Below are 26732 nucleotides of genomic sequence, written 5' to 3'. Positions count from 1 at the left end.
CGGCAGTCATCTATTTTAGGTACTTATTCAGCACCTTTTACCATAGTATCAGAGTGCCTCACAAACTTTATCCTCCCAATACCCCACTCAGGGAGGGAAGTTCTGTTTGTCCCCATTTTATAGATGGAAAAGTGAGGCAAAGAGAGGCTATGTGACTTGCTGAAGGTCACACAGGAAGTCTGTGGAGGTGGAGGAACTTGAACCCGCTTCTCTTAAGTCTTACACTAATATTCTAATCACTAGATAAATCTCCTTGTCTCTCCTGCTTCGTCACTGCAAAGCACCATGAGAGCTGCTGCTTTTTTTTTTTTTTTTAAATGACTGGGACTTTCATTCTGCTTTCACTTAAGTATCCCATATATCCTTATGCACTAAGTACATTTCACTGCTATGCTGTGCTGTTCTATATCCAAGTTCACTTCACTTATATACTGTGAACTTTTGATGTTTTTGCTGAAATATATAGCAAAGATGAAAATAGCCAGCTACAGTGGTGGCCATATTCCATAATTATCCCTGTTGATTTTTGGAGAGAGTTTTTTTCAAAATTTTCTGGATATTCCAGGGCGTTGAATCAATACAGTCTTCGTTTTATAGAAAATGATGTCTAAAGTTGGATCCTTTTTTACATTATATATCTAGACTTGAATGTGTAATTTGTCAGTTTAATTCTGAGATCATATTAGTCATGATTAAGGCTCAGTGTTTGCATTGGAGGTCACAGAAATCACAGATTTTGTGACTTTCCGTGACCTCCATGCAGGGGTGACAGTAATATAAAATTCTTACTTGTACAGGAGCCCGGAGTGGGAAAAGCCCTCTGGTGGAAGGGGTGGGACTGGGGGGTCAGCGTCCCCCAGGCAGCCCATTCGCACTGCCTGGCCTGTGCCACCCAGGGCACCGGCAGTAATTTAAAAGGGCTCCGGCCGCTGCTGCAGTAGCAGTGGCCCCTTTTAAATCAATGGCCCTAAGGCAGCTGCCCCTTAAACATCGTTGCCTCTTTTGCTCCCTCCCTCCCCCCGTTTCGGCAGCCCTGCTGGTAGGGGGTCTTACTTTTACCCCTGCCTCCGTGACTTCTGCAGTGGCTTGTGTGCCAGGCCTGGGGGCCACCTGTGCCAGTCACAGCAGCTGCTGATGGGGCAGGCTTGCCCCCCTGCCCTGGCAGCTGGAGTTTGGGTGTGGAGAGATTGAGGGCTGGGAGTTGGGGTGCAGGACAGTGCTTACCTGGGGAGGCTCCGTGGAAGGGCTACAGGAAGTCCCCTCCCTCAGCTCTTAGCCCCATGTGCTGCCTCTGCCTATAGGCACCTCCCCCGCAGCTCCCATTGGCTCCAGTTCCCAGACAATGGGAGATGCAAAACTGGGGTTTGGGATGGAGCAGAGGCAGCATGTGGATCTCCGGAGCTGGGTAAGGAGCCTTCACCAGCCCCGCTAACCCTCTCCTACAGCACCCCTGGTGCCCCCTGGGTCCTGTCCCTCCCCCAACCATCCACAGCCCCTGTCTGGGCCATCCCCTGCAAAACCCGTGGCATCCTTAGGGCCATCCCTCCAAGCTGCACCCTCCCCAAGTTTTAGTTAGGGGAATATAGTAAAAGTCACAGGCAATGAATTTTTTATTACAGCCCGTGACCTGTCCATGACTTTTACTAAAAATACCCGTGACTAAAATTTATCCTTAGTTATGATATTTCATATCTTCCCTTCATCTAATATGATTTGATTAAATACAACATGTAGGAAAATGTCAATAATTTGTACCAAGAAACTTATATTTTGTCTCTTTGGTAATGTTTTCTCTCTCTTTTAATTTTTTAAACAGTGACACTATTTGAAGATTAAATAATATAATCATTCAAATAAGTTATGATGCAGTTAAACTAAAGTTGCACTCTGGCAACATTTAGGTAAGGATGAACAGTCTTTGAATAAATTTTCCAACATATAGTATTAGGAAGAAGCAAACTTTTCTTCACTGTCAGAAATGCATGTGTATAAAAGGTGCCCTAACAGAGCAGACCATATAGATCTGTCTAGTACGTTATCATGGGCTCAGGCAACATATTATGTGTCCTGTGTCCTCCTTTTTCAATCCATAGTTTATTATTCTACATATCATACAGGAAAATATGAGGAAATCCTTTCTTTCTTTGTTCCATAGGTACTTTATGCACTGGAGCCTGAGGAACAATATTCCTTGTAGCTTTGGAATCTAGCTACTGTAGCTGTAAATGTCATTCTTGCTCATATCAATATCTCATCCCTTTCTAAATCTTGCAAAATAATTTGCTTCCATAATTTTCTGCTTTAATTAAAACCATAGTTGAAGTTGATTGTGCAGTGTATTGATTTTTTAAAAAAATCTTGTTAAGAACATAAGAAATTGCATAGCAGATCAAACTAATAGTGCATTTTGTCAAATGTCTATCTCTGACAGTGGCCACTATCAGGTATTTCAAACATGTAAGAAACACAGCAGTAGCTAATTATGGAATAAGATGCCCAGAAGGAAAGTTTCTTCCTAATCCTGTTACTTACATGTTGGTTTGTGCCCTGAAGTATGAGAGTTTATATCTCTTCAAAAACTTTATTTTCTTTTTTTTTTACAATTGCAACTCTGAATGTTCCTGTTATCCATATAAATATACAGTGTCAAAGTGTTGCCTTCTAATTGCATTTCCTCATTCTTATAATAAGGATTAGGGGAAAAGGGAATGGCTGAGGTTTCACAAAACCATTCATTATTTTATTATACCTCTATCATGATTAATTTCCCTTCTTCTCTTTTCCTGTCTAATTATTTTTCCTCCTGCTGTTTGTATGCTCTTATCCTCTCTTCTCTTCCTTCTCCTGCTTCTTCTAATTATTTATTTTACTCAAATTAAAGAAACACTCGTGTGTCCCTAAATGCTGGTCAAACATTTCCCTTCTCTGGACCTATTTTGTTTCACACATGCCAATTTTAGATGAAGTAAACAATAATGAATACAATATTGAAGGTGAAAACACAATATACTGATTATTAAACTACATTATGCAATTGTATGATTATACTCTAATCCTGTGAATATATCCAAATATCCTACTCCCCTTTGCAACTGCTACTTTACAGTGAGAAGTGCCTTTATTAAGATATTTACAATATTCTTCGGTTTTTTTTCCTGAAATGGCCTAGCTAATTCAGAATCCATAGGCATATATGAAACCATCAGTGCATATGAAAACTTTTAATTATTTCTCCATTAGGAGTTACATTGCTGTTAAATTCATCATATTTCATCAGTTACCATATAGTTTACTAGCAATGTTTAATTATACCAAAGGTTGCCGATCCCTAAGCTAGCTAGTTATTCCCCACTTTTTAATTGTGCTATTTTGATCCCATTATCGCCATATAATCACATCAGTTTAGTCCCTATTGGACATCTCTCAATATTCCAAACCCCATTCATGCAGAGAGGACCCAGAAGTTGGGTATTCCTAAAATGGCTAAATGGATTTTGTTGAAAATATATAGCTTTAGGAGAAAACACAAGAGCTTGATTACTGCCAGTGTAGTGACATACTCTGACACTTTTACTCATACTGACAGCATCTTACTCCACAAGTCATGTATTTGACTTCAACAGGGAAGGTAATGCTGTATGGGCCTGATTTTCATTAACATTAATGCACCTTTAGACCATTCCTACGTTCACTTTAAGATGCCATGAAATCCCAGAGCACTGTAGGTGGCATCAATGTAAATGAGAATCAAGCCCAATGCACAGTAGGAAGGATATGAGAATTTGGCCTATAAGGATTATGTATTTATAAAGTGCTGAGCACCCAGGCTGCCCCACCTGGCTTATGCAGGGCAGGTGCAGAGACCCTGTGCTACTTTATCAAGGACCCCCTGTGCCGCTCTAATGAGGCCGCTGTGTGATTTTGCCACTGCCAAAATTATTGTGTGATCTTGTGCAAATTACTAATGGCTAGATTCTGACTCATTCTATATGTCTACACAATGGAATAACAGGAAGTAATAATTCCTCCCCCTCTTACCTCTATAAACAGGCTACATGGACCTTGAATTCAAGTACATAATAGTAAATATTAAGAATATTGTGCACATATATAACTTCAATCAGATGGAATATAATGCAATTGTATTACTTTTGTTGGTGCAGATATCTACAATATTAACTATAATTCATACTTAGACCTTGCTGATTAAGTCTCTATACCAGGGATAGGCAACCTTTCAGAAGTGCTGTGCCAAATCTTCATTTATTCACTCTAATTTAAGGTTTTGCATGCCAGTAATACATTTTAACGTTTTTAGAAGGTCTCTCTCTATAAGTCTATAATATATAACTAAACTATTGTTGTATGTAAAGTAAATATGGCTTTTAAAATATTTTAGAAGCTTCATTTAAAATTAAATTAAAATGCAGAGCCCCCCCGGACTGGTGGCCAGGATCCAGGCAGTGTGAGTGCCACTGAAAATCAGCTCATGTGCCACCTTCGGCACCTGTGCCATAGGTTGCCTACCCCTGCTCTATACAGACATAGTGATCCTATGCACTGTAATTTATATCTATATCTTTTAATACCTTGGTAAACCTATTTTAAAGAGTCAGCTTAATGCTTACTTTCAACCACCATTCTTGTATATTAAGATAACATTTCAAATATTAAATTGGAAATTATTTAAGACTAGATTAGCTTCACTCTTACTCAGCCATGAAAGGAAGGAGGAGTAAGTTGCCTCCATTCTAATTCATGCCAGCACTTAAGTCTGCTCAGATTGTCATTGTGGTCATGGAGAAGTGAGCACAGACTACTCACTAGGGTGACAAGACAGCAAATGTTAAAAATTGGGACAGGGATGAGGGGTAATTGGAGCCTCTGTAAGAAAAAGACCCAAAAATCGTGATTGTCCCTATAAAATCAGGACATCTGGTCACCCTACTATTCACTCACTGCTGCCCACTCTGAGCAAGAGGACAGAGAAGGGATTAGGAAATGCCATGCTGCATCTCCTACCCCTCATCACTAGCCAGCATAGCTGACTTGGGTGCCCAATATGGCATGTGAGCTGCTCCATGAAAAAGGGAGATAGTAAGTTACTTTGCTTAGAGCCAGAGGGAAGCATGGAAGGAGTTCTGACTCTGAGTCACAGTTTTCTGGTCTGCGCCAGAAGGTGAGTAGCTTCTCACTGCCACTTACAGCAAATTGTAAAGTTGCAATCGACTGTCAGAGAGTATATAAGAAAGTTTGTATATAGCCATATTTTTTAGTCCAAATATAGAAGGTCACTTGATAAAACTGAAAATTAAAAAAATTAGTTATATTGAAATTTAAAGGCAGTTCGAGCTGAACAAATAGTGTTGTGGCATTCTGTACTATAACCCTTAATTAGTTAAAGCAGTATGTTTTCACAGTTAAGTCACTCAAAAACCTGCAACATATCTGTACTATAGAAGTCAGAGCCAAACTGAAGGTAAACCTTAGAAAAGAAATCAATACCTGTCAAAACAGTTGTGATAGTTAATGTCATGTTTGACTGAATAACATTGGAGCCTAACAAATATAACTGTAGGTTGTTATGTAATAGACACTACGAAGGTGTGCTACCCCTTTACAGGACAGGCTGGAGCCTACAGCTAGGACAACCTGGGATTTAATCAAGGGGACCCTGTCCTCTCCTGGAGGTGGGGTGTATAAGCAGGAAGAGGAAACTGAACAAGGAGGCTTAGGTGTAGAAGCTCTGCAGGCTGCAGTGGTGGCTGTTTCTCTCAGGTTCCAGGAGACCAGCCCTACCAGACTAAGATTTGGTTTTATGCACTTTAAGTTTGGGAGCTCTGAACCAGGGTCGAGAGCAAGGATATTTTGAATTGTTTTTTATAGTTGCACCTGCGCAGAAGCCTTATTAAAACAGGGACATACTATTTTCTTGATGTGTGTTGTCTACTCTTTGCCCTAGGCTGTTAAAGCAAACTGTTTGCTGCCCAGCCAGGGGAAATGAAGGTGGGGGAACACCTGCAGTCCTTCACTGAGCTGCAAGGGGACACACAGCATCTATCCACACCCTTACACATGTGCTGTGGTAAACTGACATCACTGCTCCTTGGATTCTCTCACCCTTTACAAAATAGTCTGTATATGAAGAAGAAAGGAAAAATATGGATATTTTATTGCCTTTTCTTTTCACAAATTGGCAGTGAAAAGACCATGAATTTTCTCAGTGGAGTCACTGCTTGGAATTATTTACCAAATACTTTAGTCTGTAATTTGTTGAGTGTTTTATAGTACAAATTCAAGTTGTTATTAGGCATGCAAATTACATGGCAGGTATCTTCTCCCTGATTGGATGCCAGTACTTCTTAGAATCAGTTTGCAGGGTAAATTCTCACAGCTGACCATTGAAAGTCATTTTTCGCCAACTATCTGCAGTATTTCCTTAAGGCCTCAATTCAGGAAATCACCTGAGTATGTTCTTAAGTCCATCTCTATGCAGGTCAGCACTTCAGTATTGACTTCTGCAGGACTTAAACACATGCTAAAAATTTAATATGTGCTTAAGTGCTGCCCTGAGTGGGAGTGCTTTTCTGAACTGGAGCTTGTCCTTCTCCCGCCACTCCTGTACCCTATCTCCACAGAGTGGGGGGAGGGGGACACGACAGAGCTCAGGACAGAGGGAGCTTGCTGGCAGCTGTTGCTGTGTCTGAATAAACAGGCTTCAGACTGCTGAGTGCCAATCTACTTAAAAGAAGGGCTGGTGCAACCATTTAGGCGACCTAGGCAGTCACCTAGGGCACTAGGATTTGGGGGGCACCATTTTTTTCAGCAGCGACCGCAGCGGCCGGATCTTTGGCTGCCCCGGTTGCCGTCAGCATTTAGACAGAGGGAGCTCGGGCAGAGGAGCGTGGGGAGGGCCGCCTGAAGCAAGTGGGGGGGGGGCACGCAGGGGAACTCCTCGTCCCAGCTCACCCCTGCCCCGCCTCCTCCTCGAGCACGCCATGGCTGCTTCACTTCTCCCACCTCCCAGGCTTGCGGGGCCAATCAGCTTAGGTGCCACAAGCCTGGGAGATGGGAGAAGTGAAGCAGCGATGGCATGCTCGGGGTGGAGGCGGGGCAGGGGTGAGCTGGGGTAGGGGATGCTTCAGGGCAGAGGCTGGGGAGCTGCTGCAGGGGTGGCACCTCAGGGTGGTGGCATGGGGGGGAGGGCGCAAGGTGGAAGTTTCACCTAGGGCACAAAACATCCTTGCACCAGTCCTGCTTAAAAGGGCAGTGTACTTAAAGGGGAAGCATGCGTCTGTCTCTGTCTCTCTCACACACCCACTCACCTACCAACACACACTTGTATTATTGTTGTTGTTGTTGTTGTTACTTGATACTTCTTTCAAAGTGTGTCATTTTAGTTTTTTGACTGGTCTATGCATTTCATAATTGCAATTTCTCTCTTGCACTTAAATTTAATTCTTTGTTCATTGTTTAGTGAGTTCTAAAATGCCTAACCTCTCCTGGCTGGAGTAATTATCCCTATGGCAACTTTTAAAAAATATTATATATATACCTCATCACTTTTTCTGTCTCCTTTGAATTCTTATGTCTCTCTTTATTAAAAAGAAGGCTCCTAGGATCTATGATGATACAAATGATCAATAAAAAGGCTTCCATTGAACTGAATACAGGATCCGCTGTGCCAGCACATCTTTTGAAAGACAACTCAAATGCATCTTTAATTATAAGGATCTACAAACAGGTACCAAGATCTTGGTTTACAAGGCAGTTGTCATCCCCCCTTCCTTGTGGGTGTGAGACCTGAGTAACCTAAAAACAACATTTCAAACAGCTGGAGTGGTTCCAGCAGTTCTGCCTCAGGAGCATTCTCAGGATCAGCTGGGGAGACCGGCACACTAACAGCAGCATTCACTTTGTGACCAATATCAGCAGTATAGAAGCACAGGTCATTTCAAAGACGTACTGCAAGTACATCTTAAAAAGGGAGGCATCAACCCAACAAACTGTGAGGACTTGGCATGGAACAGAACACAGTGGCTCCACACCATACACCAGGCCACAGCTCACTTTGAGAACAGATATGTTCATGAGACAGAAAAGGGAAAAAGGAGGAAAGAAAGGGCACAACACTCCAGCCAACAACTATGTCTCCTCCAAGATTACAACTGTCACTTCTGTGGGAAAATCTGCAGAGCAAGAACTGGGCACCTCAACCATTAAAAACTCACCAATGAAGCCCTTTAACAGAGAGACATCATCCTCTCATTGAGAGATAGCCAAAGAAGTTTATTTCTATTTCCTCACATTCAAAGACAATGCGCTTTGTTGTTCTGGGGTTTTTGTTTTTACCCTCTTTCCCCTTCTTTGCTTTATCCTTCTATCTTGTTTGCCACTGAATATGATAGAATTAATAGTGTCCAATTCTTCTGTGCCCCAACACACTTTTTTTTTCATTTTTCCTTTTCCCACTGTAACTTTTTAAATGATGATTATATTGATGAAAAAAATTGAAGATGTGAAAAAGTTGCCTTTTGGATGGGAAATGACTGAATTTTTTCATGAAATATTTTTTGCCCATCTCTAATAACTATATGCATCTGCTACAGGATGAATATCTGAGTTAGAAACAGTTTTTGCGTCTGTTCATTCCGGGAGATTAGTATTACTTACATGGGTTAGTGCCTATGGGGGTTCCTTATTTTTGGGATTGGGCCTATGGCAGAAAGAAGATCTTAGGTCACTTTAGAAAGCAGTGCTTACAATGGCATTGGAATAAATTTTCTGTTTCTGTTTAGTTCATAACCATTTTAGCTATTGAGGTAATTCCTGTTCTCTATAACAAGCCTCGTTTGTTCAGCAGGACAGAGTGGAATATATCCTTCTCCAGGTTGCTGTTCCCTTTACTGCATCTGTAAAGCTTCCATAGTCCCTCCTGCACCCCAGTTATACCAGGGAGTAATCAGTGATTCTGTGTAATGACAGATCTCCTAGTCCAGCTGCCCATGTGGTGTCCTGATGTGAACTAGGAGCCATGACAGAGCTAGGCTCTGCAGCACATAAAGGGTGAAGACTCCTTATATCAACATCTTTGAAAATGGTTTTAGTCTTTATTCTTTTTTGCTAACATATTTGATTTTTATACAAATATTGTGGTGTTTGACAAGAGTGAGTGAAGTGGAAATTGCCTCTGTCTTATCATTGTCTTCCTCTGGCTTTCTCTAATTCTCCTAACACTGTTTTATGTACACTTGGGGCCATGCACGCGTCTCAGGGTATTTAGCTATGAGATTAAATGTTAGTATGATACATTTCAGGCATTTGGCAAAAATGTCGTGAGATCTTCATCAGACCCATTAAATATATGTATTTTCTTTGTTCAATCTCCTGTGCCCTTGACTTTCTCCAGGAAGCTTCTGCACCACTAGGGAAGAGTGCATTTCCAAAGATGCTGTGCAAGTGAACTGGCTGACTCTTCCTCTTTGTGATGTCTTCCAGCTCTTCTGCTCAAATTAAGTCTGTGGTATTATGAATAACACAGGAGGCAGGAACAGAGGGCTCATGAGACAACAAGTGGCAGGGTAGACTAGGCCCAGAGGCCCTTTGATGGAGGACTCAGTGTCCTGCAACCCCTTTCCCAGAAAAGGACCAGTAGAGGATTCCTCCAAGCAGCCTACTGTGGTTGCAGGTTATGCAGCCAATCAGAGAGGCTGCAGGGAACAGCCAATCAGGGCCCAAGAGGTCCATATTAAAGGAGCTACAGAGCAAGAGACAGTCAGATACTTGCTCGAGTTGGAGTGCAGGCAGTGCCCCTGGGTAGCCAAATGGAACTGTAGCATCATGGACAGCTCAGCACAGGCAGGGACTGGGACAGAAAGAAGAGCTCCTAGATGGCTGCTGGGCCTGAACTTAGGTGATCTCTGAGGCAAGGGTGAAGCTTTAGAGAAGGCTGGAGAGGTGGAGTAGTGTCCCAGGAAACTGAAAGCAGTGTAGTTAAAAGGACATGGTGGCACGTGGCTGCTATTCTTATGGTCCCTGTGCTGGGACGTGGAGTAATGGGTGGGCCCATGTCTCCCTGGCCCCCAGTAGACCACTGGGGAACTGGCCTACAATTGGACAACGATAAACCCCCAGAAGGAAATCGGAACTCTTAGTGGCTCAGCTAAAGAGCTGGGGCTAGAGTAGACCAAGAAGGTAAAACCACTGCATCGAGAGAGGAGGTCCTTGGCTACAGCCTGATACCAGGGCTGGGACTATTTAAAAACCATAGACACACCTGGGTGCACATGAGAGGTGGTGTTATCTGGGGTTTTCAGAATCCAAAAGTGGTGGTAACTTAACTGTTTCTCTCCAGGTGGTGTCAGGAATAAATCAATGGGAACACAGTTTTTCTGTCTGATAAATAAAAGCATGCTTGCTTGGACCAATCATTTAAAACTACTATTTATTACATATTAAGAACACTCACACACAGTAGGTTTAGGACATCCCAGGTATAGTTACTCTTAGTCTGAGATGGTTTTGAACGATCACCAGGTGGGCTTCCAGAGGGCCCTCTTTCCATCTAGCTGATAGAGAGTTTAAATCTCAGCTCCTTACCCTAAGAAAAGTTCCCCTGGATTGTTTCAAGGTATTTTACTTTTACCTAAACTTTTTATAGTTAACTCTAACAAAACACATAACCCAGAGTTCCCCAAAGTGTGGAAGGCACGGAGGAATGTTGGGAGGAGCGTGGTGTGGTTGGACCAGCCCCCGCAGTGGTGGAGAGGGAGCACCATCCAGTCCCTCCCTGCTGCCAGCTTTGCTCTGGTCTTGCCCCCCAGCTGTGTCACTGGCAGCTGGCCCTGAGCCTGGCCCCATCCCCAGACTTGGGGTGGCTTTGCTCCTAGCCCCAAACCAGCCCCCAGCTTTGGCCACTGTCCAGGGCCCTGTTCCTGGCCTGGGCCCGAGGCTAGGGGCAGGGTTGGGGCCATGAGTGGAGTTGCACCTAGCCATGGTCCTGGCTGCCGGTCCCCAATGCAGCATGGCTGTGACTCCACCTCTGCCCTCAGTCTCTAGCCACATCTCCCTCCTTGGCCCATTCCCAGCCCAAGACCCCAGCTGCAATGCTAGCCTTGGCCCCGTCACTCCTGTCTGCATCCCCTGAGCTGTGCCCCGCCTCTCGGCCCAAGCTTCAGGGGGTGGGGAATGATATGGACAGGGGTAAAGGTGGGGGCAAGACACTCAAATTTTTGGGGAAACTGACATAACTTGTAGTGACTCCTAGCAGGTCAGCTTAATAAGCTCTATTGGGTCACTAATTCTCCTAATTTCAACAAACTACTCATCATAATAATAAAATATTACTAGCTAAAACAACAATATGGTATGGAAACCTAAAATCAAAGTAGTTGTTCACTCATTCTCTGTCCAATCATCCCATTCTAATTAAACTGCAATTATGCAGCTGTTTGGTCTTGTCTCACAAAGGCCAAAGTTCATGCCAAGCTATGTGATATTTCATTTTCAATGAATGAACCTACAAAATGGCCGACTGCAGTACTGTCAAGCTCTGGGGTACATGCAGGAATGTCAAATTCTAGGGTAACAGTGGGTGCCATGCTATTACACAGCACAAATCAGACAGGACTGCTTGTTCAGTAGCTTAAGTTCAGGAAAGCTTCCTTAATGTTATCTTTATAGTAACAGAGGCAGAGGAGGGGAGATATAAAATAAATCCTCATGGAGCTACAGAAATCACTGAGGAGAAAAAGCAGACAATGGTTGTGCTCTAATAATTAAGTAGAGGGGAGAAAGTGGTGGGATAACAGCCTTACACCAACTCCCCTTCCCTTGACGACTTCCCAGACCCCTGCACCTTCCTTCCTTCAATAAGTATGATCATGTTTGTTGACTTTGTTGTGTTTGAATCAGAAAATGCCTGAGGCTCCTTTATTTTATGCGAGCATATATGCAAGGAGAGTCAGCATAGCCCCATGCAAGGTGGCAAGCTGCTCTGCCCTCCTTAAACTTTAACTAGCTTATAAAGGTTAAAACCACAGACAAATTACACCTACTTCTGTATTAATTACCTTATTTGGAATACATTGCAAAATTAATACAGGTCAAAAGCAACAACAAGCATCTCCCCCTCTAGGCCCCTCCTATTACTCACTGTCTGTTCTTTTGTGGTCATCGACCTTTCTAACACAACTGTTGTGGTTATATATTTCATAAGCCTGGCTATTTTAAATTATGCTACTTGGGGACTTTTTCACTCTGCCCCCTCATGCCCTTTATACACACAAAGCCATAGTTCTTGTAACCCTTCTGCCCCTCTGAGTTGGCAGCAACAAGGGCCGGGTTCAGTATCCAGGGGTTTCGTTTCAATAACACAATGCCAAGCCAGCTCGACCCCCCCACCCAGTGACCTGGGAAAATTTTACACACACCCCTAGGTGACTCAAAGAGGCAATACTTCCCCTCTCGCAAGCACAGAGTCTCGGTGTAGTAGAAAAGGTATAATTACATGAGATAAACAACAAGCATTAAATTGGGAAAACACCTTAACTAGAGTTCATAGACCAAACTGTGAGCAAAGACCCATCCCAGGAAATTGGGCTGTGTCCTTTTCCCTGGGCTCTTGAGTCCAGCAACCCCCAAATCACCCACAGTCCCAAAAGACCCACAATCCAAAAGTCTCTGTCCTGGGTCAGTGCAGCCCCAAAGTTCGAGAGTCTATCTGCAGATGTCCCTCCCCCCAGCCTGGGTAGAAAGGGGCACCTTATGTGGTGCGGGGCCAACTGCCCTCCCTCTCCGTGGGGTTCTGCTTCCGCCTTTTCCACAAACTGTTCCGCTTTACCAGCCACTCTGCTCTGCTCCTCCAGCTGTCCTCACAAACTGCTCCACTCCGCTCGGCCAGCCGCTCTGCTCCACCAGCTGTTCCATGAGCTGCTCCAGCTGTCCCCGCAAACTGCTTGGCTCCGCTCACTCCATGGGCCGCTCCAGCCGTCCCCACAAACTGCTTCACGCCACTCTGCCAGCTGCTCTGTTCCGCAGTATTGCTTCAGGCTCCCTCACTAGTTAGCACAGTACTCAGTGCTCTCAGCTCAGTAATTCCAGCTCTTTAGTGATTTCAACTCTTAGTGATCTCAGCTCATAGTAGGGGAGCCCCAGTGCTAGTGCACCATTAGCCCAAAATGAGTTCAGCTCAGTAATCTGTATCTAGATTCTTAAGGGAATAAAAAATCAACTCTGACATTCCACAGTGGAGAGAGGAGTGGGGGGAACTGGTGCTTCTGGCTCCACAAGGAGACTACACCACCAGGCACAGATACCTGTCCCCAGCCTCTCTCAAATCACTGGGTTTTGGAACCCATGTCCCTGGTCTAGCAAGTACCACCCAACTGAGGTTGAGTCATTTCTGTCACAAAGCAGTCCCACAGCTCTGCAGCTTGGGATGGGGTAGTGTGCCTATGCAAATACACTCTCTCTGAAATTCCTTCCCCCAGATGTCAGGGTAGAGCTCATCCTGACTCTGCTTACATTCTGTTTTGGGAACTTTCCACTGTGACCCCATTTACCCTTTGACATACAGAAGCAATTTTCCATCACTCTTTCATCACTCTGTCCCCATCCTCTGCCCCTTATACACAGAGACAAGCTGAACCAAAGTTCAACACAGCCTAGAAACGAGCTTATCCAAAGTTTAGGCCTAAAAGCCTGGCCAAAATTGTAAGCCCACCATATTTTCCTTCACAATTTGTTGCTGGTCCACCTTCTGTGTTGTTGCTGAGATGTACTGACTGCAATATATGTCACTGCTGGCCAGCTTACAGATGATAAAACCTAGGTGCTCCTACATGGAGGTAGAAGTCTCCATTTTTGGAGCCTTCTGGACTCTTTCCCCAGTGCTTCATGAACATAAAGTAGCTGAAGATCATGACATCTGCATAGCCGGATATGTTACACCACATGCCACTGAAATCATTGTCAGACTCAGTATATACCTGATACTTTCAGCAGCAGTCAAGTAGTTGGTTTTGTAGCTTTTCAAAGTCCCTTTAATGCATTTAGATGTCCAATTCCCATTTAAAGTTAATTATGCTTGGTCTATCTCAAAATTATGCTTGGTCTGTCTTCCTTTCCAAGTGAAAGGTATATTTCTTTGACTATTGCCTTTTCTAACATAAATACATAGCAATATGTAAAAACAAAACAAAACAAACCCCTAAAACATTATCATAACTAGACACTCCACTAACTGACTTCTACCCCTGAGAAAAGGTTGAGTGCACAAACAACACATGGCAGATGTGGAATCACATTGCTTAATGCACAAATGGAAGGTGCTCAGATATTACAGTGATGAAAGCAGTGGAAGAACACATATAGATAACCCAGGAACCTATCCTTGCAACAAAGCCCGTTGCCAGCTTACCATCATAGGACCTAATCACATCAGCCACGCCATCAGGGGCTCATTCACCTGCACATCTACCAATGTGATATGTGCCAGCAATGACCCTCTGCCATGTACATTGGCCAGACCAGACAGTCTGTACGTAAAAGAATAAATAGACACAAATCAGACGTCAAGAATTATAACATTAAAAAACCAGTTGGAGAACACTTCAGTCTCCCTGTTCACTAGATTACAGTCCTAAAAGTCGCAATATTAAAACAAAAAAAACTTCAAAAACACTCCAATGAGAAACTGCTGAATTGGAATTAATTTGCAAATTGGACACCATCAAATTAAGCTTGAATAAAGACTGGGAATGGATGGGCCATTACACAAAATAAAACTATTTCCCCAGGTTTATTCTCCCCCTACACCCAGTTCCTTACATCTCCTTGTCAACTGCTGGAAATGGGCCATTTTCATTACCACTACAAACGGTTCATTTTCTCTCCTGCTGATAATAGCTCACCTTAACTGATCATTGTCATTATGTGTATGGTAACATCATTGTGTGTATGGTAACACCCATTGTTTCATGTTCTCTGTGTGTGTATATATATATATATATGTCTTCCTACTGTATTTTCTACTACATGAATCCGATGAAGTGGGTTGTAGCCCATGAAAGCTTATTAGTTAGTCTCTAAGGTACCACAAGTACTGCTGTTCTTTTAGCAGTTGATTGTGTTCATTGCAAGAAGCCATGATATATATAATCTGTGTTGGTGTTTGTTTGTGGTTCTTCCTGTGTTATGGTGAATATGTGACCAGTATTCTCAAGTAGCTGGTAAGGAAACTAAGTGGGTCTAGTAAAAGATTTAAAGGCAGTCTTCAGAAACAATGCACACAGATTTTTAAATGTAAGAAAATCCTAAACAACGAAAGCACATAGTTCATCTCCAGGCAGGGAAAAAACGAACACATTTAAGATTCTGTTAGTTCATGTTTGTAGTGGTTTACATAGTGCATATACTTGGGACCTAGTTTGCAAATGAATGTGTTTAATGAAAGTTCATTGATTGTATGCACTCTTGAAAAATGCTGCCAGTCCTCAGCTAAATTTTTGCAGACCTTATGTGGTGTAGCCTTTTGTCACTGTACATTGATTAGTACTAATGCTCTATTTTAACACTGTATTTTTCACTTTTTCCTTGGAAAGGGTTTTAATATAATTTGCATCTAATGATTTAAAAAGTTGGGTTAAACAATTGATATGACATCCTAATTAAATCACTGAATTGTTACCATATGTATTTACATAGTTTTACTGAATGACTTTTCTGTGAGCATAATTAAAGTGATAGCTAATGTTTACAACTGGGAGAGCCCAAACTTTGTCCGTGCAGGCGTCACAATGACAACTTGATAGGAGCTTTTGCAGTGCACAAAAATGGAACAAAGTGCAGCTTTCTTCACATGGCAATATGGTTTCTAGAGACAACAGGTCCCAGCATGCCATGACCCATTTTGATATGAACTGAGGCCTGTAGTCTTCCTGGTCAATGCCATGATCCTAAAACTGAAGATGGTCCCAGGAGCTGGGACTGTAGAACTCCTTGGGCTATACCTTGGCCATCAAATTTAACTATATATCTGCTTATTAAACACCAGTATTATTCTGAAGTTTTAAACACATAGGCTCTATCTATTGACTTTCACCTAAAAGAAACATCGTTCTCTGCAGTAAGTCAAACATAGGAAAAGATTCTCAAGAACAATAATAGGTCAGATTTCAGAGTAGCAACCGTGTTAGTCTGTATCTGCAAAAAGAACAGGAGTACTTGTGGCACCTTAGAGACTAACAAATTTATTTCAGCATGAGCTTTCGTGAGCTACAGCTCACTGCTTCGGATGCATAGAATGGAACACACAGACAGGAGATACTTATACATACAGAGAACATGAAAAGGTGGAAGTATGCATACGAACAGGAAGAGTCTAATAATAGGTCAGCTCAGTTTCTGAAAGCCTTTATTTTCAATGCAGTACTATCCTGACTGTCCTCAATGTCAGAGTGGATACTTAATAACTTCAGATAATTAAGGGCTTTCACAAATGAGGATCCAGGGGACTGCAGAGTTTATAAGCTCTACATGTGAGTGGCTGCACAGTTGGTAAATTGTATAGGAAACAGCATTTCTTCTGTAGACCTTATTAACACAGCAGGTGAATGACCTTTTATTGAGGAACTTACATCCCACCTCCCTGAAGTCAAATCTTAAGGTAGATCTCTGACCTTTGCATATGATAGCTTTGATCACCTGGAATTTAGATAATCAAAGGTACCACTGTGTTACATATTTTTTTATGAAGCTTCAGAGGCCTAATACATTTTATGTGCACACCTTGAAACAGTAAAAATTGTGTAGCTGGACCTGCGCAGCTACTTAAATTTACTTTGATGACATTTTTAGAAAAGGACATAAATAACATAATCCAATGCTTCATCTTGACAAGCAGTGGCATCTTGTGAACTTTTACATATTTTATTGAGCTTGGCTGTCGTTCTCAGATCACTCATCTTGTACTATTTTCAAGAGGTTTTTGCAAAATATGTGCCATCCTCAAGGAATCAGGCCCCATTATTTCTAGTAGTTCTTCACAGATGCAGAGTTAGGGAAACCCCATAGTCTGACAAAAGTCATACCTTAGAATAGCTTTTGTACATGGAGAGCAGGTGGAGTTGGTGCAGTATGATTTTGTCAGGTGTAAGCTAGTGCCAGCCATTATATATTTGCCAAGTCTGTAAATAACCTTTAGACTAGCTATGATACCTTATTACTTGAGAATGCAGTTTGCCAGAATACAAGATATCTATGATTAATGTACGTTTTAGATACCACAGCGATTCTTTAAAACTGTGCTAGAAACTGAGTTGTACGAACAGTACTACAGAAACTGATCTATGTTTAAACTGCAACAGATTATGGAGTCATAGAAATGTAGCACTGGAAGGGATCTCAAGAGGTTATCTATTCCAGCCTGTGTGTTGAGTCAGGACCAAGCACAGCTAGATCATCGCTGACAGGTGTCTGTCTAACCTGTTCTTATAAACCTTCAATGACAGGGATTCAACAATCTCCCTTGGTAAACGAATCCAGTGTCTAACTATCCTTATAGTAGAAAGTTTTTCTCAATATCTAACCTAAATCTCTCTTGCTGCAAACAGAGCTGATTACCTCTTGTAGTACCCTTGGACTTGGAGAACAATTGATCAGTCCTATTTACAGTAAACTTACATATTTCAAAACTGTTATCAAGTCCAACCCAGAGTGTTCTCTTCTGTAGACTAAATAGGCCCACTTTTTTTCAACCATTATAGTACTCTGTGTATTAAGAATTGCATTTGAAAAATAACAGATAGGCTTTTGCTTCCAAGCCATGTAATAAATCTGAATCCAAGCCATGTAATAAAAGTCCTAAGAAATAAACAAAGGGACTGCTGCAAGTTTGACCTGTTCCATCTTGCATGATCGAAGACAGCTCTGGTTTTCCCAAACCATTTTCTGACAAAAGTCATTGCTAAAAATCATTATCTTTGTAAATATAACGCTCTTAACTTGGAAAGCTATTAAATTACTTGTTAATGTATAATGTGTTTATTACCCAATTTACAAATCAGTCTGAGTGATAATGCATTATAATGTTTATATTCACAACCAATTACTCTAAGCTTGTAAAATGACCTCATCTTTTATTTATGAGAAATACATCACTTTTAGTGTTACATTTTTCTACATATAGTTAAATATGAATTTCCTTACATTTTTCACCATAAATAAGTGCAATCTAAACAAACATCACAAAACCTATTTTTTTTGTTTCGCTTTTCACAAAAAAGGTTAATAGCGATTGCACGTCTAACATAGTGAATGACAGTGAAAATGAGGTAGAATCTGTGACCTAAATAGACAAAGAACAAGCTAAAAAGTACTTAGATATGTTCAAGTCATCAGGGCCTGATGAAATACATCTTAAGATACGCAAGGAGCTGACTGATGTCATAACTGTCCTACTCAGATCTGAACCTTAGAGTTCAGAACATGAGAAGCTAGCATGAGACCTCCAAAGCTTAATTACCATCTTAGATCTGATAGCGCTGCCACCAATCAGGAATTTTAGGGCCTGATACCCTCTGGTCCCCCTAGACCTTCCCAGGGGACCCCAAGACCCAGATTCCTTGAGTCTCACCACAAAGGGAAATAACCCACTTCCTTCTCCCTCTTCCCCTCCAGGTGTTCCCTCCCTGGGTTCCTGGAGAGATATACAAATTCAAGCTCCGTGAACCTAAACAAAGGGATTCCACCCTCCCTGCTTCAAGTCTTTGAAATACAAGTACCGAGAGATCAAATCTCTCTCCCCCCTCTCCCAGAGGGTATGCAAAGTCAGGCTTAGTAAATCTAACACGAAGAGATTTTCCTCCTCCCTTCGTTTCTTAGCCTTTATCAGTGAAAAACACTCAAACAGGTCTTAAAAAGAAAGCTTTATATAAAAAGAAAGAAAAAGGACATAAAATGGTCTCTGTATCAAGGTGACGATGTACAGGGTCAATTGCTTAAAGGAAAAAATGAATAAACAGCCTTATCCAAAAAGAATACAATTTAACACATTCCAGCAACTACACACATGTAAATAAAAAAAAACAATATAAACCTATTGTCTTACCTATCCTTGTACTTACAATTTGGAAACAGAAGATTAGAAAGCCTGGAGATAGAAAAATCACTCTCAGAGCCGAGAGGGTCACCGAACCAAGACAAAGAACAAAAACTCACACCCAAAACTTCCCTCCACCCAGATTTGAAAAAGTCTTGTTTCCTGATTGGTCCTCTGGTCAGGTGTTGTTTGTTACCCCTTTCCAGGTGAAAGAGACATTAACCCTTAGCTATCTGTTTATGACAATCTCTAATGGCTCAGGAGCCATTAGAGATTATCTCAAAAGTCATAGAAGACGGGAGATTCCAGAGGACTGGAAAATGACACTGTATTTTCCCATCTATAAAATGGGGAATAAGAACAACCCAGAGAATTACAGACCATCAGCTTAACTTGAGTACCCAGAAAAATAATGGAGGAAATAATTAAGTAATCAGTTTGCAGCCACCTAGAAGATAAGGTGATAAGTAACAGTCAGCATGAATTTGTCAAGAACAAATCACATCAAACTGACCTAATAACTTTCTTTGACAGAGTAACAAGCCTTGTGGATGGAGGGAAGTGTAGTATATCTTGACTTTAGTAAGGCTTTTGGTACTGCCTTGCATGACCTCCTCATAAACAAACTAGGGAAATACAACCTTGATGGAGAGACTAAAATGTGGGTGCGTAACTGATTGTCAAACTGTTCTCAGAGAATAACCATCAGCTGTTCAGATCCAGCTTGAAGGGCATATTGAGTGAGGTCACATAGGGATCAGTTCTGGGTCCAGCTCTGTTCAATATCTTCATACGTGTACTCTATGCCATTATCTAAATCACTGATGAAGTTTGTGGAGTATATCAAGCTGGGAGGGATTGCAAGTGCTTGGGAGGATTGTTTTGAATTTTTATCCTATCTGGAGAAACTGGAGAAATGGTCTGAAGTAAATAGGAAGAAATCCAATAAAGGATGAATGTAAAATACTCCACTTTGGAAGGAACAATCAGCTGTACACATACAAAACAGGAAATTACTGCCTAGGAACAAGTACTGCACAAAGGAATCTGAGGGTCATAATGGATCACAAGCTAAATAGGAGTCAACAGTGTAACGCTGTTGAAAAAAAACAAACAAACCCATCATTCTGGGATATATTAGCAGGAGTGTTGTAAGCAAGACATGAGAAGTAATTGTTCCTCTCTACTTCACGCTGATTAGGTCTCAACTGTAGTATTGTGTCCAGTTCAAGTAAGATGTGGACAAATTGGAGAAAGTCCAGAGAAGAGCAACAAAAATGATTAAACGTCTAGAAAACATGGCCTATGAGGGAAGATTGAAAAAAATTGGGTTTGTGGAGAAGAGAAGACTGAGAGAGGCATGATAACAGTCTTCAAGTACATGAAAGGTTGTTACAAGGAGGAGGGTTCTCCTTAACCTCTGAGGATAGGACAAGAAGCAGTGGGCTTCAATTGCAGCCGGGGCAGTTTAGGTTGGACATTAAGAAAAGCTTCCTAACTGTCAGGGTAGTTAAGCAGTGGACTAAATTGCCTAGGGAAGCTGTGGAATCTCCATCACTAGTGATTTTTAAGAGCAGGTTAGACAAATATCTATCAGGGCAGGTCTAGATGATATTGCAATGTCCCTTCCAATCCTATGATTCTATGAAATTAGTTGATATGAAGGTATCTTCTGGGTTGTTTTTCTGTAAGCTTGATCTTCATTCTGGAAACAATGGAGTTTCTAGCTTTTCTGGCTGCACATAACCTTAGTGTGACATATTGGTTCAAGCAGGAGACAGGATTGCTTATTCCCAGCCTTGCAACTGACTCACTGCACTGCTTTTAGAAAAATCATATAACCTCTCTGTAGCTTAGTTTACCTACCCATCTATAAAATAAGGAGAATATTTGCCTATATCACCAGAGTGTTGCATGACTTAATTATCCCATTTAATGTTTGTAAAGTGCTTTGAGAGCCACTGGTGAAAAGAACTGCATAAGTGCAAAGTAATAGTATTTTAATGTTTTAGAAACCAATGCATTCTTTAAAGTTTAGACCTATAATCTGAACTTGCTTTCTATATTTTGATGGGGTTTTGAGTTAAGTGTAATTATGACCATTTCAGTGCCAATGCTGCTAATGGCTGTACTGATAAACAACATGGGATATGCATCCAACAAATGCATTTATCTAATGCAGTGGGACATACCGGATGATTAGCATTGATATAGTGCTTTATGTCTCCAAAGTGCTGTACAAATATTAACTAATTAATCCTCTCAACACCTCTGTGAGGTAAGAATTGCTGTCTTTATTTTGCAAGTAGGGAAACTGAACAGAGAGGTTAAATGATTTTCCCATCACCACCACATACACATTTGGAAACTGAGCATGAATTAGACTAATCCATTCCTTGCTCCTACTTTTCTGCTGAATGCATTTACCTCATGTACTCTGATGTTTCATACATTTGAATGGATATTCCATTGGATACAGCTGTCAAACATACACACAGAATTCCAACACTAAATGTTTTAAACAATTTTAGCTGTATTGTTTTGGGATTGACTTTGATAGCAGGGGATCGTACTAGATGCAGGAGGACTGTTCTGGTTCTATATCTTTGTTGCTAAAACAACAGACATATAAATAGAGACCACTGCTAGGTCACCAAACTAGTGGTCTTGTTTTGTAGGTTGATGGATTCATTGCTAAAATTGATGTGTAGTTTAAACAGTCTGCCTCAAAAGAGCAATGCAATGGTAGAGATTTCTCTGCAAAAAAGTAAGAATTCTGTTCATTCTCCCCACTCTAACATCAATTTTTTAGTCATTTCTCCATTTTCTGTCTGCTCCTAGATTGAAGTCAACAAGATCGAGCAGACTATTTCTTAAAAATAAGAGATCTTCTAATACATGGAATATTTTGAATATTGTCTCTATTGTGTCATGACTGGACTATCTATTTGACAAACCTCGTGTGGAAATACATGTCATGATCCAATTACAGGTTTTCTATATTAGAAATCAAAGTAGAAAAAAAAAGTTTAATAGTGATTCAGTAAGGATTATATGTCACTTATAATGTAATATGTATTATCTATTTTCCCATAAGATTAAACTGTAACTTTTTTCTTCTTCTTCTTTTTATTTCAACAGTTCTACCTAGTCACACTTGTGGAAACCCGGGAGAAATACCTAAAGGAGTACTTCATGGATCAAGGTTCAATATAGGAGACAAAATTAGATATAGCTGTATCTCAGGCTACATCCTAGAGGGCCATGCGATGTTAACATGTATTGTGAGTCCTGGAAATGGTGCATCATGGGATTTTCCAGCTCCATTTTGCAGAGGTACAAAATGTGAATTAATGGAGAAAACATTTACCTATATGCAATAAAAAGAAGACTAAGACGGTGATGAAATAGAATAAGTTTTTATTTTAGGATGGTTATAGGTAATGCTAATGTAATTTGTTGAATTCACTAGTCCTGTGTTAACTGCCCGTTATTTTTCTTAATGTCATTAAAATATAATGTTTTATCTAAAATATAAACTGGTGCAATGGTGGAGTTGTAGCTCTGTATAAATTGGGATTCATAGTCCTTCCCTAAATCTGAGGGGTTTGTTGTGGATAAATACATTTAAGACAGTGAGGTGCTCAGATATTAGAGTGATAGCAGTAGACCTGGGCAATTTTTTTAAAATTAATAGTTTATTCATCAAAAAATACAGTTTGGGGTCAGCCAACAATATTCATGAATACAGATCAAAATTGGTGAAGTTTTTGCTAGATTTTATTTTAAAACAAACTGTTGAGTTTCAAAAAGTTTATTTTCAATATTTCTGAATTGAAATATTATGACTTTTTGTTTCAAAATGACATTTCATTTAGAAATTTAGCTAATTTATTTTAAAAAGAGGGTATAAAGCAATCAAAAAGCAGTCAAAAAAGCAAATCAAAAAGCAATCAAAAAAGAAAAAGAAAAAAAGGAAAACTTGTTTTGAGTCAAACAATATTTTGTTCAATACACCCTCCCTCCCCCATGAATGTCTTTCAGTTTGATGAGGGAGAAATTTGAAAAAAAAAAAACATTTGTAATTGACTTGAAGCAATTTTTTTGGATTTTTCAGTTTGGCCACCAAAACAAAAAATCAATTTGCTCACTCTGTGTGAGTACCGCAGATAGTGGTCACAATTAAAGTGGTGATTGCCAACATTTGTAGTGTAGAAATGGCTGGCAGATACTGACTTTTTTTTTTAATATACTTCTGGTATATCTGGACCAGAATAGCCCAAATTCTTAATCCATTCCCATCTCTAATAGTATTAGAATACCTTTGATTGAAAGCTTTAATAATCTATATAGAAGTACTTTAAATAGTGAAATTTATTAAAAAGGAAGAAAAAAATCTTGATTATTAAGTTGTTAATAAAGACAAATCTCACAAAATGTTCAACCATATCCAGTGTATGCATATTTAGTTTGGAGCAGCAAGGGAACTCCATATATTTTCTTAAATTGAAAACAAGGAGAAAATGTGTGACTTTTTTCAAAGCTTTCAGTTGTAGTAATCTTTTTCTTCAATGGTAAAATTTACACTTCGGTCTGAACTTTTTTAAGTTAATGGTGTTAACTGAGCATCAGTCTGAAAACACTTTTCTTTTTGATACTCTGCAGGATGCTCTCAAATACCTTCTGTTTTGAGAAATATTACTAATTCTAGCAGTATTTCCAGTTTTAAGTACAGGGAATATCAGTGGAACTGACTATTTTAAAAACTGGAATGAAATTAAGTGCACCTTCTGTACCTAAGTGAACCATACCATGGAATTCACCCTGTCGAAGAAGAGTCAGATGAAGCCCTAAAAACCTCTCTAAAGCAGTGCAAGAACTAAATAAACTGCAGAGCCTTGTATGGGCCCTCTGTAATGGAGTGATCTTTTTTTCCCATCCATCAGAGAAATTATTCAAAAGATGCACTGAATTGTATTAGTAGACACATTGGATTGCTGCATTTTAAAATCCATGTTCTGCTAATTTTGCAATTACTTTCCTTAATATTTTCAGGTGCATTAGCAACTGTTGTCAAATAATTATGTACTTGCTGAACAAAGTGGCATTTCTAATAGAGATACACGACTCGGGCTGGGGAAATTGCAAAAAAGGACTCAGTCTTGTATTTTGTTAACTTTTTACTTTTCTGAACAGTTGTGGCAGGCTTCAAACAACATCTTTAAAAGTATAGTGCTCAAATGATACTTTATGGAATAGAATTGCAGAGTACATTCTATGATGTCATTCAAGGAATTCTGGCAGCACAGCAAGGTCTAGCTAGTGTGTAGTTTTGAGGTAGCGTAAGCTACTCTGCCATAAAATACCATATTTTAAGTTAATTCTGCTATGGCAGATTTTCCTGGCACTGGAATATAATAGTGCAATGAGAAAAATTGGTTTGAGATAGATTTCCTTTTTAATGAAAACCACTTTGCCAGCAGGCTAGAAAACAACTGAAAAGGAGAGTTAGTAGGCACGTGACAAAAAGTTGAAGGACTGCTAAAAATTGTCCATGTGCTTTCATAAGTTAAGTCAGAATAGTCAGGGATATTTCTTCTACTGCTGGGCAGTTCACATACACAAAAAGATGGAGGGGAATGCTTGGATAGCTACCCACACAAAGCACTTTTCTCCTTATGCACAGACATTAAATCCATTTAAAAAAAAAACCCACACAAACACAAAAGCCTGGAACCTTGACACCAGTGTACACAGCCCAAAAAAAGCCTTAAAATTGGCCTGAGTGGCCAGTTGAGTAATCCCCTGCCATAGGAGAACTTGATATCCAGGTGATATAGGGCTGCTGTTGCAGACATTTTGCAGAGTTCAGCTGGCAGGGTCAAATCTTTCAGTTATGTGCCTCCAAATCCCTTCATTTCTTCTACTCTTCCATTTTTGCTCATTTAGGTCAAAGATCTCTCTACCTCCCCCCCACCGCCAAGGTCTCTCTCTCTCACCCCCTAGCATACCTCCATCACTATGCTGTTACTGCCTTTCTCTTCTTCGGCTCTTTCAACTTACTGCTGTGGCACATATGCCTGATGCAGCTCTTGTAGCATTGTTTCCCTGTATCTCTGAGCAGTACCACCGTGGTCCCTCTGTTCACAGAGTTCAGAATGTCTTTGTTAAAGATATGATGGTATTCTACAGAGATGGTGCAAAACACTGCAACGTGATATTCATATATATATAATAGTTCTGCAATAGTGTTGCCTAGTACTATAGTTTTATAAAGGTGATGGTTCATGGAGGTGCCCATTTAAGGGCAAGATACCTATCCTATGCTTACTTATCTCAGAGCTTGCAGGCTTGGAGCAGTGGTAGCACATTACATATTTGAATGCAGAACATCAAAACTTTATAAAATGGGGTACCTATTTTAAAAAAAAAGTTTATATTGTGCTTGTTTCCATCCTGATTTGTGTCACCAGTGCCACATGTCACACTTCCTATACTTCACTTCACATCTTCCTCCACTTCCTGACTCAGCGCACATCTCAACTCACCCCAGCTCTTCTCTCCATTACTCTCTTCCTCCACCATCTCCAACTCTGTGCATGAAAAATATATACATGTTATATCTCATTTCTCTTTCCCCTTCTAAACTACTGTCTTCCCCTTCTACAAGCCTACATTTGAGTGATAAGGCCTCAAATAAGAGCCCACAAAATAACCAGTAGCCCCCTCTTCATGTCCCAAAAGTGCTCACTTTTTTGTTCTGGGCGTGGGAGAAAGGAACAATTTACAATTGTAGAATTTGAGTTAAATATCTGATCTGCGAGAAAGGAAAACTTTAGTATATGCTGTGAGAACCAGAAGGATTCATTCAAGCTCTAGTGTGAAATAGTAAAGTACAACTCTCTAACGTTTAAAAAATGAAATATTGTTTGCTTCAGTAACTATACTAACTGCGGATTTATGATATATCACTACTTCTAGAAAGGACCTAGTATATATTTTTTTAAGAATCTCTAGTTGATTATATTTGGATGAGTCTAGATTTTTCTGAAGCTGACACTAGGTATACAAATTGGGTTAGTGAGCTTACATTTTGTAGGCTTTCCCTCAGACTATGAAAATAATTAAGGTGGAGAAAAGTATATGTAGGGAATTATTGTGTAAGGAAACATAATTATGAGAGGGAGAATAAAGAGTACATGAAATAAAGGTAAACTAAAGATATAGGTAGCTATGTGCCAGGAAGGGCAAAAGGGATCAAATAAGTAATTTAGCAGGTTCCAGAATTAAAGGGGGTGATTGGAATATACAGCTGGGAAAAGTATTTAATCAAGAAGATGCTCAATGTATGGAGATGAGTGAGAAACTGAGGTGGAAGTGATTCAATAGTGAATAAAAAGATTTTAAAAAGTAGTTTGTTATCTTTCGTTAGTAGTAGGGAAAAGAAGTTGTCATGTAAAAGGTCTGATTGAAGTTCAGAGCTAAATACTTTTCTGGCCTCCCCACTGAGTGGAAGGGTCTGAATGGGAAGAAAAACATGAATAGAATAGTCTCCAGGTCAGAGATGGCAAGTTTTTGGAAACTAACTATGTCTATTTCTGCAGAACTTGCCAGATATTAAAATATTAGTATA

General features: G+C 40.4%; 1 protein-coding gene across 2 annotated transcripts in view; it reads left to right on the top strand.

Annotated features, from left to right (window-relative positions):
• The window catches only part of CSMD1 (CUB and Sushi multiple domains 1), a 2060432-nt gene that overhangs the window by 863807 nt on the left and 1169893 nt on the right, over positions 1-26732 (top strand). For both annotated transcript variants that reach the window (XM_030555566.1, XM_030555565.1), the window contains exon 4: positions 22241-22435. In XM_030555566.1, coding sequence (XP_030411426.1) covers positions 22241-22435 — 195 coding nt within the window. The remainder of the gene's footprint in view (positions 1-22240; positions 22436-26732) is intronic.

Source organism: Gopherus evgoodei, chromosome 3, assembly GCF_007399415.2.
Source record: "Gopherus evgoodei ecotype Sinaloan lineage chromosome 3, rGopEvg1_v1.p, whole genome shotgun sequence".
Taxonomy (NCBI): domain Eukaryota; kingdom Metazoa; phylum Chordata; order Testudines; family Testudinidae; genus Gopherus; species Gopherus evgoodei.
This window is presented reverse-complemented; position numbering and strand designations above follow the sequence as displayed.